This window comes from Neomonachus schauinslandi, chromosome 2 (genome assembly GCF_002201575.2).
Source record: "Neomonachus schauinslandi chromosome 2, ASM220157v2, whole genome shotgun sequence".
Classification (NCBI taxonomy): domain Eukaryota; kingdom Metazoa; phylum Chordata; class Mammalia; order Carnivora; family Phocidae; genus Neomonachus; species Neomonachus schauinslandi.
In genome coordinates this window covers 113,717,242-113,732,064 of record NC_058404.1, presented here as the reverse complement: position 1 = coordinate 113,732,064, position 14,823 = coordinate 113,717,242, and the positions used below count along the sequence as shown (strand labels likewise).

General features: G+C 34.8%; 1 protein-coding gene across 3 annotated transcripts in view; it reads left to right on the top strand.

The window, feature by feature from the left end:
* SEC24B (SEC24 homolog B, COPII coat complex component) overlaps positions 1-14,823 on the top strand; it is an 86,930-nt gene that overhangs the window by 68,810 nt on the left and 3,297 nt on the right. For all 3 annotated transcript variants that reach the window (XM_021684527.1, XM_044912898.1, XM_044912897.1), the window contains 11 exons: positions 1,352-1,470; positions 2,070-2,125; positions 2,377-2,583; positions 5,182-5,305; positions 5,735-5,893; positions 6,600-6,773; positions 7,407-7,517; positions 8,994-9,169; positions 9,781-9,918; positions 13,296-13,400; positions 14,432-14,524. In XM_021684527.1, coding sequence (XP_021540202.1) covers positions 1,352-1,470; positions 2,070-2,125; positions 2,377-2,583; positions 5,182-5,305; positions 5,735-5,893; positions 6,600-6,773; positions 7,407-7,517; positions 8,994-9,169; positions 9,781-9,918; positions 13,296-13,400; positions 14,432-14,524 — 1,462 coding nt within the window. The remainder of the gene's footprint in view (positions 1-1,351; positions 1,471-2,069; positions 2,126-2,376; positions 2,584-5,181; positions 5,306-5,734; positions 5,894-6,599; positions 6,774-7,406; positions 7,518-8,993; positions 9,170-9,780; positions 9,919-13,295; positions 13,401-14,431; positions 14,525-14,823) is intronic.

Here is a 14,823-nt window from a genome sequence, read left to right as displayed (position 1 = left end):
TAAAACATGTATATATATTTAATTAAGCAGAAAATAGAAGTATTAGGAAAATTTAAAAAAGGGTAACATGTTTTTGGAAAGGGCTATTGATAGAACATTGAGAAAGAAGAATTTGATGTGGAGCAATTGTAGCTCAACTCTGAATTTTGAGCTTAGAGTAGCATGGATAAGTAGTCTCCATTTTAACTGGGAACAAATGACCCTAACACTCATTGACCTTAGAAATTTCAAAGGAGCAAAGAATTTGTCTGTAGAAACATCATAAATCTTAACCAGTATTGGTAAGCTAAACACCTGCATAACTTGGTGCATTCTGTTCTCTGAAGTGCTTTTTGACCTTGTTTGCAGACCGTCTGACTAGCCTGATCAATCATGCATAATAGTAATAATGCTTCTTGTTTTGATGCACACTATTTTGGCATCCTTTAATATTTAAAAATATTTTTAAAACATTGCTAAATAATATAACTATTATATATAAAATTATATAACAGCAGTTAATGTAGTTGGTGGTACATAGAAACATACTTTTGTAAGATGAGGCATCCACTTCATCAATAAGGAGAACCCGACGAGTAATGAAATGATTTATTCTTTTTTGCCAAGGCATTGACTTTTGAATACTGAGTTCCAGCAGAAAACTTCTAAAAGGTTGATGATAGATAAAATGTTTTGATGTTCTTAAATGTGGTTTTTATTTAAAATTTCTACATTAAAATCTGCTTTACATTACATTGTCTTTTCTTAGAAAGTACTAATTTGTCATTCTGCCCTTAAACTATTTAAACTAGATACATTGTTTTTGTAGTATTGGAACTAAAAATATGAGTAAATTTTTAAAGGAGTGTGTTTTAAAGGAAAGTTAGCAAGAAATGTTTGGGGGATTTTTTGTTTTGTTTTGAGAGAGAGAGTGTGCGCATGAGGGGGGGTGGGGGTAGAGAAGCAGCGGGAGAGAGAGAATCCCAAGCAGGCTCCACATGCCCAGCATGGAGCCCAACTCAGGGCTTATCTCACAACCCTAAGATCATTGACCTGAGCCAAAGTCAAGAGTCGGACGCCTAACTGAGCTACTCAGGCACCCCAGAAATCTTACCAGTTTTAGTTTTGGTTTAGGTTTGAGCATGGTTCAGTTTTCTAAAATATTAACTGTAAACATGTTGGTTTCATCTGAAAATGGGATGGTTCATCCTTGGTCTTCTCTGATGTCTGTTGGTTTAGGGAGGAATAACTTTCTGTCCTCTGTGAAAAAGCACATGTAATATTCTTGGACTTAGTTCACTATTTTATTATTTTTTTAAATAAAATATGTAACTGAAAACTTTGAATTTAAAATTGTCATTTTTATCCTTAGGCTTCCTGGAGATTCACGAACAAGAATAGGATTCATGACCTTCGATAGCACTATTCATTTCTACAATTTACAAGAAGGATTATCACAGCCTCAAATGTTGATTGTCTCTGATATAGACGGTAAGCAATGAATAAGTCTTTCTAACTATAGCTTTTAGAATTGAGGCTGCTTTGTTTGACAGTACATCCTGTCATAATGCTGTAAGGATAATTTGGTGTACTTTGATATTTGTTTCAAAATAGTTTCCTGGAAAAAAAAAAAGTTTCCTGGAAAATACTTCATTCTCAGTTTTCTATGCCTGTGTGTGTACTTACACACGTGTGCAGACACGTGTAAAATGTACGCAGAGTGTGTGCGTGTGTGTGTGTATAATAAAGCAGTATTGTGGTACCCATTATATATGGCCTGATAAAAACTAAGATTTTTATTTTATTTTTTTTTAATTTTTTTTTTTTAAGATTTTATTTATTTATTTGAGGGAGAGAATGAGATAGAGAGAGCATGAGAGGGGGGGAGGGTCAGAGGGAGAAGCAGACCCCCCGCTGAGCAGGGAGCCCGATGCGGGACTCGATCCCGGGACTCCAGGATCATGACCTGAGCCGAAGGCAGTCGCTTAACCAACTGAGCCACCCAGGCGCCCAAAACTAAGATTTTTAAATTGATGATATTCTTTTGACTTGATTTATCTGTTGATTAAAATACATGTTTTCCCTCTTAGATGTTTTTCTACCTACACCGGATAGCTTACTTGTGAATCTGTATGAAAGTAAAGAGGTGAGATAGATTTTTTTTTTTTTCTTAAAGTATGAAAACATTTCTGTTATTTCAACTGTTTACTAAAATCCTTAACATTTGTTTACTTGGTATATAAATACCACATAGACAATGTAGGTAGCATATCTATTGACCCCCCTCAGGTTACGGTCCCCCATGATAGAGTGGTATATATTATACTGCAGAATGTTTTAAAGAAGAAAATTGCCTTGCCCTCTCAATAATTCAACTTTTAATCTTTGTTTTCCCAGCTTATAAAAGACTTATTGAATGCATTACCAAATATGTTCACCAATACAAGAGAAACACACAGTGCCCTTGGTCCTGCGCTTCAGGCTGCCTTTAAATTAATGTCTCCAACAGGTGGCCGTGTGTCTGTATTTCAGACACAGTTACCTTCCTTGGGCGCAGGACTTCTGCAGTCCAGAGAAGACCCTAATCAGAGATCAAGCACAAAGGTATTGTATATTTGGTTTCTCGGTCATACTTAAGATGATGTTTTGTACCTCCATAGACTGTGTGATTATGTGTTCATTCTTCTACTTTTCTACTTCATTAATAGTAAAAATTCTGCTGAGAAAGTTTAACCGAATTATCGTTTTGTGTTGTTTTATTTCTTGGTTTGCAAGTCGTAGAATTTAGGAATCACTTACTCTAATCCTTTCATTTTACAGATGAGGAAAACAGATTAAACTTGCCAAAGGTTAAATAACTAATGGTAAAGGTGTGACTTGATTTTCTGGCTGCAGTGCTCTTTTCTGTTAAACAAGGGATAATACTTACTAAATCTGAGATATTATAATTTAACATGCTCGTACTAATAAACATTTTAATTACAAAGGTAATACAAATCATTGCCTAACAAATTAAGCCATCAGTAATCTTTACTATCAAGATAATAGTGTTTATGGGCGCCTGGCTGTCTCTGTTGGTAGAGCATGAGACTCTTTCTTTTTTTTTTTTTTTTTAAAGATTTTATTTATTTGACAGAGAGAGACACAGCGAGAGAGGGAACACAAGCAGGGGGAGCGGGAGAGGGAGAAGCACGCTTCCCGCTGAGCAGGGAGCCCGATGCAGGGTTCAACCCCAGGACCCTGGGATCATGACCTGAGCCAAAGGCAGACGCTTAACAACTGAGCCACCCAGGCTCCCCAGAGCATGAGACTCTTGATCTCAATGTCGTGAATTTGAGCCCCACATTGGGTATAGAGATTACTTAAAAATAAAATCTTAAAAAAAAAAAAAAGACAATAGTGTGTAGTTATGTAAACACATACAAATAAGCATAATTGGGCATCTTGTATACAAGATATTTTTTAACTGGCTTTTTTTCATTGAAAGAGTATATTGTGAGCATTTTCTGAGGACCCTGAAAATTATTTTTTTTTTTTTTTAAAGATTTTATTTATTTATTTGAGAGAGAGAATGAGAGAGAGCACATGAGGGGGGCGGTCAGAGGGAGAAGCAGACTCCCTGCTGAGCAGGGAGCCCAATGTGGGACTCCATCCCGGGACTCCAGGATCATGACCTGAGCTGAAGGCAGTCGCCCAACCAACTGAGCCACCCAGGCACCCTGAAAATTATTTGTAAAAAATATTTTTAGAGGTATCTGACTGGCTCAGTTGGAAGAGCATGCAACTCGATCTCAGGGTTGTGAGCTCAAGCCCCTCATTGAGGATAGAGATTACTAAAAAAAATAATAATAAACTTCCAAAAATAAAAAAATAAATATTTTTTAGTAAATATGAATGTATTCGATTTAGTTTCCTCCTAGCTACTAAATAGTTGTCTTCAGTAGTTTCACTATAAAAACAAAAAAAAAAAAGACTATGAGGCTGAATACTGCTTGGGTTTTATATGAAGATTTTGTCAGAATATTTGAATCCCTTATTTCAAATAATAAATGAACTAGAATCATTTTTGTGCTGTGTATAAGTTTTGTCTGACCTCAAGGAAATATTATTATAACTAATTATGAGTGTGAATTAAACAGTTTTAATAGTGCCATAAATATTTAGCCACAGTTTGGTTTTTCCTTAGGAAAAATTCCTAAAAGTGAAATTATTCGGTCAAAGAGTATAAGCTTTATTTAAGTTATTAATGTGTTTTACTTGGATTTTTTTTTTTAATCAACTGTACTCTTAAGGACTCTCAAATCTTTTTTTATTTTCACCAATTTGCTAGAGAAAGTGCCATATTTCACTTTTAATAGAAACTGCATTTTTAGTTACTTTTCAGGAAAAAAATTAATTTTAAAATAAATTGGGGCAAATACATTTTTTAAACTCGTCAAGTACAGCTAGCATTCAGTTCATTGATCCAAAGCAGTCTGTTACAGAATATTGAGGGGTTTGGAACATAGGAAGGTAGTTATGTATTCCTGAAGTCTTCAGTGCAGTTTTTTTTTTTTCTCATTTAACTTTTAGAAATATTCTTTATCTGCCTGGGACTCAAAAGCTTAAATGCCTGTGTTAGTTTACATATCTGAGTAAAGTCTAATATAGTAACCATATACTATAATTAAGAAGATTGAAACATTTTGTTTTGTAATATAGCATAGTGATTAAGAACTTGGAGCCTGACTCTTGCGTTTTTAACTCCTCTCTGGTGCCACCTTCTCAGCTCAAGTGTCCTTATACCAGTAGGAAAAGCCTTCTTTAATCTATGACTCTTTCACGTTGTTACAAGCAGTATACAGTAAGGGTTAACAGCACTCACTCTGGAGCCAGACTTGGCGGGTTTATATTCCAGCATCCGCCACTCAATAACTATGTAATTGGTCGTTACTTAAGCTATTTTTTGCCTTAGTTTCCTCATCTGTAAAATGTAGGTCACTTTAATTTATATAAAACATCTTGAACAGTGCTTTTTAAGTGCTTTATAAATGTTAGCAATTATTAGTATTCTTAAAGAATCAGTGATAACTACCTAGACATTTAAAAAACTTCCTTAGTTTTATAGGACAAAGGATATCCTCTTCACTATTGCAAGAGAGACATAGAAATATGTGCATAGTGCAAGGTTTCTAGCTCTTACTTTATGACCTCTTGACTTAGGTTGTACAACATCTTGGCCCTGCAACTGATTTTTATAAGAAACTGGCTTTAGATTGCTCAGGGCAGCAGACTGCAGTGGATCTGTTCCTTTTAAGTTCACAGTATTCTGATCTTGCTTCTCTAGGTAAGGAGATATCATCATGTTCATCTGTTTATATAAACATTTTTAGCATATAGTCAAATCTAAACTCTTTATTAAGAGTTCTCAACATTTGGGGGTAAAAAGCATGTGAATTAGATAGATACCATCTATGAAAATTACTAGTAAACTGTAAAGCACTATACATATCTAAAATGCTATTACTGTTTGTTTTTAAAATCCAATTCCTTTACCATTTTGCTTAATAATAAACCTTATCATGTACTTTACAAATATTTGTGTTTTCTCAGATTTATGTATTATCCTTATTTTGACCACTTAGGTTTTCTCATTATGACAGATTTTGTTATGACATAGAATCTCTTCTATTGTTGGACAAGTAAGATGTTACTGGATATTATTACAGGGTATCCTTGTTTCTGTAGCTAATACTTTTTCTGTTTCTCTCTGAAGCTTGCATGTCCAAGTACTCTGCAGGGTGCATCTATTATTACCCGTCTTTCCATTATACTCACAATCCTTCACAAGCAGAAAAGTTACAAAAAGACTTAAAACGGTATCTCACAAGAAAAATTGGATTTGAAGCAGTTATGAGAATAAGATGTACGAAAGGTATGAAATTATAAAAATTAGGCTTTATATTACATACTTTTGTCAAAATTAATTACCCATGACTACCTGTAATGATCCTTCATCATGAAAGACTTCCTGCCTGATCCAGTTAGCTGTGAGCTGTTTTAAATATATGTAGTTATTGAATAATCATTGCCCAGTTTTTAAGTAATTTGAATAAATGAGCAAAAATAATGTTTGCTTTATTAGGAAGAACTTTAAGAGAAAGCCATATTGGAGGTGATTTTAGAAGGAGAAGTAGAGGAGTAGGGAAGGTTGTAAATGAAAATTGTATGATGAATGATCTTTGCCTTCGTAATCATTCAATTTGTCTTCAGTTTACCTCAGTTTTATGTGAGTGTTTGCTGGAGGGAATCTCCTCTCTAATTTTAATTCTTAAATGAGTTGTACAGTAACCATCATTTGTTTCATTTTGTATATTAGATCTTCGTCTGACTTCAGATCACATATGAGAAAATATAAGATCAGTTATCAATACAAGTTAAATGTCTACTCTCCCTTTTATATAACCTGCATTTTTTTTTCTGAACTGGTATTTTAGAACCTCTGCTGACACCCTAGTCCTACTCCCCAGTTATCCTTTTGATTCAATATCAGAGGCGGGTATTACTTCAAAAAGTAGCTTTAGCCTGAGGTAAAGATACTTTTTTACTTCATCTTTTATAACAGGTTTTCTTTCCCCTAGGTCTTTCAATGCACACTTTTCACGGAAACTTCTTTGTCCGTTCCACTGATCTGTTATCCCTTGCCAACATCAATCCTGATGCTGGATTTGCAGTACAACTGTCAATCGAAGAAAATTTGACAGATACTTCCTTAGTGTGCTTTCAGACAGCCCTATTATATACATCAAGCAAAGGTAATGTTAACAGATATGAAATACAATCAGCAATAGTTTTCCCCTCCTTTTACATGCTAGGGGAAATGAGAAAGAATGAACGAACATACAGTGGGAGATAAATGGAATTTGCATTAGTTAATCAAATATATGTTCTGTTTTTGTTTTTTTTTAACTCATTTTGAATCTTTAATATCTTTTTTGACTCGTGGAAGTCATGTATTCTCAGGATCATGTGTGTCTGGTAAACTCATGCTAAATCCAGCTACGTCATCCTTAGCATTATTTTTTGCCCCATGAAATAAAAAATTCCACATAGCACATAAGGCCCACTTTAGTTATTTGACAGTCAAGTTTTCTGACATTTTACTATGTTGGATATAATTTAGAATGATTGATATTAAAATAAAAACCAGAACCTAATGTTCAGCTATATACAAAATACAGTATATGTTCATAGTCTACAGATTTGGAGAGCATTTTGATTTTCTTTAAAACATGTTACTTGTAAAACTTTGTTTTTACATTTCAGAATCCTGTGGGTGGTTTAATCCAATCAAAATAGTAATTTGAATAATGTTTTGGCCTGTTTGCTTGATTTCTCTTTTGGCCCAATGTGTTTTTGCAATGACGTTGCTTCATCATTTCATATAGGTGAGCGGAGAATTAGAGTACACACGCTCTGTTTGCCAGTAGTAAGTTCACTAGCAGATGTGTATGCGGGAGTGGATGTACAGGCTGCCGTCTGCCTTCTGGCAAACATGGGTGAGTAAAAATGTGAAGGAACAGGTGAAATGTATTTTTCTATCCTAAAAACTGAAACCTGGGTATTTTTTTTACCCTAGAAATCCCTTACTTAGAAGGTATATATATATATATATATATATGTTTTGCATTTTCATTTACAGCAGTGTGAATTGGACTGTTCTTATATTTCTCATTAATTCCTTAGTTTAAAATTCTTCTGGGGGATTCATAATCACGGAAAGTTGGTAACAACCCAGATGTCCTTCAACTGGTAAATGTATGAACAAACTATGGTATATCCATACAATGGAAAGACAACTCAGTAATAAAAAGAAATAAATTATTGATTCCAACAGACGTGGATGATTCTCACAGGCTTTATGCTAAATGAAAAGAGCTAAGCTTCAAAAAGACTACATACATACATTCATATGACATTCTGGGAAAGGGAAAATTATAGGGATGAAGAACAAACAGATCATTGATTATCAGGGTTAAAGATAGTGAGAAGATTTTACCACAAAGGAGCAACACCAGTGGATATTTTTGGGGTAATGGAATTGTTACGCATTTTGATTGTGGTAGTGATTATATAGCTATGTGTTTGACATATAATAACCATACAGTTATACCCAAAAACGTAAATTTTATTGTGTGTAAGTTAAAAAAAAAATCTTTTGGGGGATCAATATAACACTGAATGTTTTGTTTTGAGTGAATTTTCCTTTTGGGCATGAAATGAACCTTATTTTTCATGTAGTCCTAGAGAAAAATAGTCATTATTACTCATTTTGGGGAAAAAATTATAATAGCATTTACTAAAGCATCCCAATTTTTAATTATTTTATATCAGTATTTTAAATTCAGTATGTTATAACTGTTCTTCAATATTCTTTTATTTTTACTACTTGGGCACATCTGTAGGCTATCTCTAGCTTAATAAAATATGGACTTAGAAGAAAATAAGTTTCACACTGATACCTGGCTCCTCAGTGTCTGTCTGAGAACCTATGTTCAATTGCCCTCCTTTTTTTTGTTGACTTGGGAATGCTTTGACAAGATTTCAGAAGATCACAAGGGATAACTCGGATTGCAGAACTTACATTGTTTAAGCAGAAAAAAAAAGTGATACTTTTTACATGTGACTTCTACTGGAGGAATGGCAACATCCCTAGAGCTTTCTCAGATGTAAATGGTTGATATACATTCTCTAATATCAGTAGCAATTAAGTGGTTTTAGATGTAAAGAGACTAAGACAAAAAGATCCACAACGATCTGGATCTGTTCTGTTTGTGAGAATTATGCAGATGTACTTCACAAAAAATTGTGTGATGAGCAGACACTTGCAAAATGAAAGGGCAAGTGAAATGTTATTTTCTATCCTAAAAACAGAATTTTTGTTGGTTTCTTAAATAATGCATTTAAATTTTATCCCTTATAGCATTCATTGGAATCTAGTGGTTAAATACATTTTCATTTTGATTGCTTTATAGCTGTTGATCGATCCATCTCATCAAGCCTATCGGATGCAAGAGATGCCTTAGTGAATGCTGTGGTGGATTCGTTGTCTGCATATGGCTCAACGGTCTCAAATTTACAGCACTCTGCACTGATAGCACCCAGCTCCCTCAAGCTCTTTCCCCTCTATGTTTTGGCCCTTCTCAAACAGGTAGCTCTCTGTCTACACTGTTACATCTCATATATGTATCATATACATTTCATACATTCTCAATACATAGATGGAAGAAATGAAATCCAGGTTTTCTGGGGTTTTTAATATTTAGATAATTTTGCAGCTTAACACTGTTTAGAAAAACAGTAGATCAGTAGAAAATTAAAGTATATAAAAACACACAACTCTGGTGAAACCATATGCTCTCTTTAATATGTGGGAGCAGCTTGAATAATGGTGCGCTTATAGTGCACTCTTAGTATATATGAGCTTCTGGAAAGAGACTCTAAGGAAAGGATTTACTGTCCATCGAACATCTTTCCAAGTCTCAGGCACTGTAATAATTGTTATATATGCATCATCTTATATAATCCTCTCAGCAGCCTAGAGAGGTATTTTTTTCTCTGTTTTTCTCACGATGATACAACTTTGAGAAGCTGAATAACGAGCTCACATATCTACCTATTGAATGTCAGAGCTGGGAATTTAATCCAAGTCTGTTTTGAAGGCCATGCTTTTTCCGTGACTGTGATGGTATATATTTTTGTTTTGATATTTATCTGTGTTTATGTTTTATTTGAAAAATATGTAATTTTTTTTTCTTGTAGAAAGCATTTAGAACCGGTACAAGCACACGCCTGGATGATCGTGTATATGCCATGTGTCAGATAAAGTGTCAGCCACTTGTTCATCTAATGAAAATGATTCATCCCAACTTATACAGGATAGACAGATTGACAGATGAGGTATAATTTTTTTAGTGTATTTGGAACTTTTTAATTTAAATATATTTGAGTGTCTTGATTCTACAGCTAAGGTGCTAATGTATTCGTAACAATATTTTACATCTGCTTTTTCCCTCTGATAGTAATAATACATTAAATAAGGACACTAGCTATGAATTTGGTTGAATAATAGGACTATCAGATACTATCTGTGGTTATAGAGTTTTCAAAAATATGGAAAGTTATTCACCTTGAGGTTTGGTTTATAATATTTATTACAAAGCTAAGTTGTAGAGTGGATATCTCCATTTAGGTTTTGTAGATACTGACTGTTCCTGTTATGATCAGAGTACAATTTTTATTTTTGTTGGTTTTTTTTTTAATATTTTTTAAATTTATTTATTAGAGAGAGAGGGGGAGTGTGCACAAGTGGGGGGAGGGGCAGAGGGAAAAGCAGGGAACCTGATGCCGGGCTCCATCCTGGGACTCCTGGATCATGACCTGAGCCAAAGGCAAAGGCTTTACAAGATTGAGCCATCCAGATGTCCTATTTTTGTATTTAACTCCAGTGTGATTAATGTATAGTGTTATATACTATAACACTATAGTGTACAATATAGTGCTTCAGTAATTCTATACACTACTCAGTGATCATCACGATCAATGTATTCTTGATCCCCTTTATCCACCCCTCACCCACCTCTGATAACCACCAGTTTGTTCTCTATAGTTAAGTCTGGTTTTTTGGTTTTTTCTCTTTTTGTGTGTATGTGTTCATTTGTTTTGTTGCTTAAATTCCACATATGAGTAAAATCATACAGTATTTGTCTTTCTCTGACTTACTTAGCATTATACCATCTACATCCATCCGTGGTGTGGCAAGATTTCATTCCTTTTTATGGCTGAGTAACATTCCTGCGTGTGTGTACACACACACATACCACTTTTTCTTTATCCATTCATCTGTTGATGGATACTTGGATTGCCTCCATACTTGGGTTATCGTAAATAATGCTCCAGTAAACATAGGGGTGCATATATCTTTTTGAATTAGTGTTTTTGTATTCTTTGGGTAAATACATAGTAGTGGAATTAATGGATCATATGGCAATTCTGTTTTTAATTTTTTGAGGAACCTCCGTATAGTTTTCCACAATGGCTGCACCGGTTTGCATTCCCACCAGTAGTGCATGAGGGTTCCTTTTTCCTCCACATTCTTGCCAACATTTGTTGTTTCTTATGTTTATTTTAGCCATTCTGACAGGTGTGAGGTGGTATATCTCATTGTGATTTCGAATTGCATTTCCCTGATGATGAGTGATGTTGAGCATCTTTTCATGTGTCAGTTGGCCATCTGGATATCTTTGGAGAAATGTCTGTTCATGTCTTCTGCCCATTTTTTAATTGGATTATTTGGGTATTTTTGTTGTTGAATTGTATAAGTTCTTTATATATTTTGGGTATTAAACCTTATTGGATATATCATTTGTAAATGTCTTCTCCCATTCAGTAGGTTGTCTTTTTGTTTTGTTGATTGTTTCCTTTGCTATGCAGAAGCTTTTTATTTTGATGTAGTCCCAATGATTTATTTTTGTTTTCATTTCCCTCACCTTAGGAAACCTTCTGGAAAGATGTTGCTATGGACAGTGTCAGAAATTACTGCCTGTGCTTTCTTCTAGGAGTTTTACAGTTTCAGATCACATATTTAGGTTCTTAATCCATTCTGAGTTTATTTTTGTGTACATTGTGTGAAAGTGATCCAATTTCATTCTTTTGCATGTTGCTGTCCAGTTTTCTCAACATCATTTGTTGAGGAGCCTGTCCTTTCCCATTACATATTCTTGTCTCCTTTGTCAAAGATTAATTGAGCAAATAATCATGAGTTTATTTCTGGGCTCTCTATTCCATTCCACTGATCTATGTGTCTGTTTTTGTGCCAGTACCATACTATTTTGATTACGGTAGCTTTGTAGTATATCTTGAAATCTGGGATTGTTTTTTCAAGATTGCTTTAGCTATTTGGGGTTGTCTCTGGTTCCATACACATTTTAGGATTATTTGTTTTATTTCTCTGAAAAATACTGTTGTTGTTTTGATAGGGATTACATTAAATCTGCAGATTGCTTTGGGTAGTATGGACATTTTAACAATATTTGTTCTCCCAGTCCATGAACATGGAATATCTTTCCATTTGTTTGTGTCATCTTCCAATTTCTTTCACTAGTGTGTTCAGGAGTTTTCAGAGTACAGGTCTTTCACATCCTTGGTTAATTTATTCCTAGGTATTTTATTAGTTTGGGTGCAATTGTAAATGGGATTGTTTTCTTAATTTCTCTTTCTGCTACTTCATTATTAGTGTATAGAAACGCAATGGATTTCTGTATATTGATTTTATGTCCTGCAACCTTAGTGGATTCATTTATCAGTTCTAGAATGTTTTGGTGGAGTCTTTAGGGTTTTCTGTATAGAGTATCGTGTCATCTGCAAGTAGCAAAAGTTTTACTTCTTCCTTACCAATTTGGGTGGCTTTTATTTTTGTTGTTGCCATCTGATTGCTGTGGGTAGGACTTCCAGTACTATGCTGAATAAAAGTGGTAGGAGTGGACATCCTTGTCTTGTTCCTAATCTTAGGGGAAAAGCTCTCAGTTTTTCACCATTAAGTATGATGTTAGCTGTGGGTTTTTCATATATGGCTCTTATTATGTTGAGGTATGTTCTCTCTGATCCAAGTGCAATTTTGATTATATTATAAACCAAATCTGGTGTCCAGCAGTTATTTTTAATATGCAAATATGTAGTGCCTTTTCTTCCTTGAGTTAAAACTACTCTTTGGAATCTTCTGTATTTTGTTATTCGAGAAATGTAAAAAAGTAGCTTGCTTTGCAGCAGATTCAGTAATGATACTTTTAACATATCTGATCCCAGAAGGGAAGGAAGTGGACAGATCATTTTACATATTCATGTTTTTATCTTTGTTTTTTAAAGATTTTATTTATTTATTTTAGAGAGAGAGAGCATGCACAAGCAGGGGGAGGGGCAGGGGGATAGGGAGAGGGAGAGAACTCAAACAGACTCAGCGCTTATTAGCTCATGCCAGATGCAGAGCCCAACACAGGGCCCGATCTCATGACTCTGAGATCACCACTTGAGCTGAAACCAAGAGTCAGATGCTTAACGGACTGAGCCGCCCAGGCACTCCATCATGTTAATATCTTTGTAATTTGAATATATTTGAGTGTCTTGATTCTCCAGTCAAGGTGGTAATGTATTATCAGTAATTTTTTGCATCTTACAAAATTCTTGTGTCATTTTTCAGTATTTCATAAAGAGCTAGTAGCCATTATGTTCCAGACTGTGATGATAGCTATATAAGCTCAATCCATCTCTTTTTTTTTCAGGGTGCAATACATGTTAATGACAGGGTTGTACCTCAGCCACCTCTTCAAAAATTGTCTGCAGAAAAACTGACAAGAGAAGGTGCTTTCCTTATGGACTGTGGCTCTGTAAGCACCCTCTACTGATAAAGTTTAACACTGTTCCAGCTGGCAAAAGGAGAAACACGTACAGGGTCCAGCTTTATGACCATAGATCAGACAGTGAAAGGTGAAATTAGGAATGGAGAGGCAATAAAATAAATTGGTACCTGGCACAAGAGGTCAATTTACTTTAGACTTTTCTAGTTGGATATCATTTTATTATCATGGATTATTTATTGTCATGGATTATGTATACTTGATAGAAAAGTAAAGAGATAAGTTCTGTCTTCAAGGATTTTACCATCTAGAATCATAAAATTCAGAGGAACCTCAGGAGTCTATCAGTTTCAACTTCTCTCCTTTGTCTAAAATGCCATTAACGATTAGAAGTTTAGGAGAAGTCACTGGGCAGGATGGTGGTGAAGGGTATCAGAATGGTCGAGATGAATTTCATAAATGATACCTTCTGAGCAGGAAAAGGGTGGATGAGGGAGAGCCCATTAGTTAAAATACTCAGACAGGATTGAAAAAGTGGATAGGAAATACAGTGAGTCAGTTATCCTGGCTAAAGCACTACCTTCTTTTTTTTTTTTTTTTTAAAGATTTTATTTATTTATTTGAGAGAGAGAGAATGAGAGAGAGCACATGAGAGGGGGGAGGGCCAGAGGGAGAAGCAGACTCCCCGCCGAGCAGGGAGCCCGATGCGGGACTCGATCCAGGGACTCCAGGATCATGACCTGAGCCGAAGGCAGTCGCTTAACCAACTGAGCCACCCAGGCGCCCTAAAGCACTACCTTCTTATGGGAAAAAAAGTAAGGAAGATGGTAAAATGTATTTTATGGGAATTCTTGAAATTTAAGAAGATGTGAACCACTCTAAATTCCTCGATATAGATCCCAAATGTACCAATTACAGGTTTCCTTTTTACTTTTATGTTTGTTTCTACTTAATTGAGACCATATACTTTACCTCTTTTATGCTTGATATTTTGAGAAAATTATCTATAATAGGTTTCAGATTAGGAAGTTTTAATATTTTGTTGTTTTTTTTCATTTTAGGTTTTTTACATTTGGATTGGAAAAAGCTGTGACAATAACTTCATTGAGGATGTACTTGGGTATCCTAATTTTGCATCAATACCACAGAAAATGGTCCGTGGCTTTTATAGTTTTAAGTTTTGTATGCTTGTTTGTTTAAAATTTTTAGTAAGATAAAATTCACACATAGTTCACCATTTTAATTATCATAAAGTATATAATGTGGTACAACAATCACCAGTATCTTAATTTCAAGCATTTCTATTACCCCAGAAAGAACCAGTATTCCAAATTCTCCCCTCCTACTTTGCCCTAGCAACCACTAATTTACCTTCTGTCTCTCTGGATTTGCCATTTTGTATATATGGAATCACATAATATGTGGCCTTTTGTGTTTGTTTTTTCACTTCTCA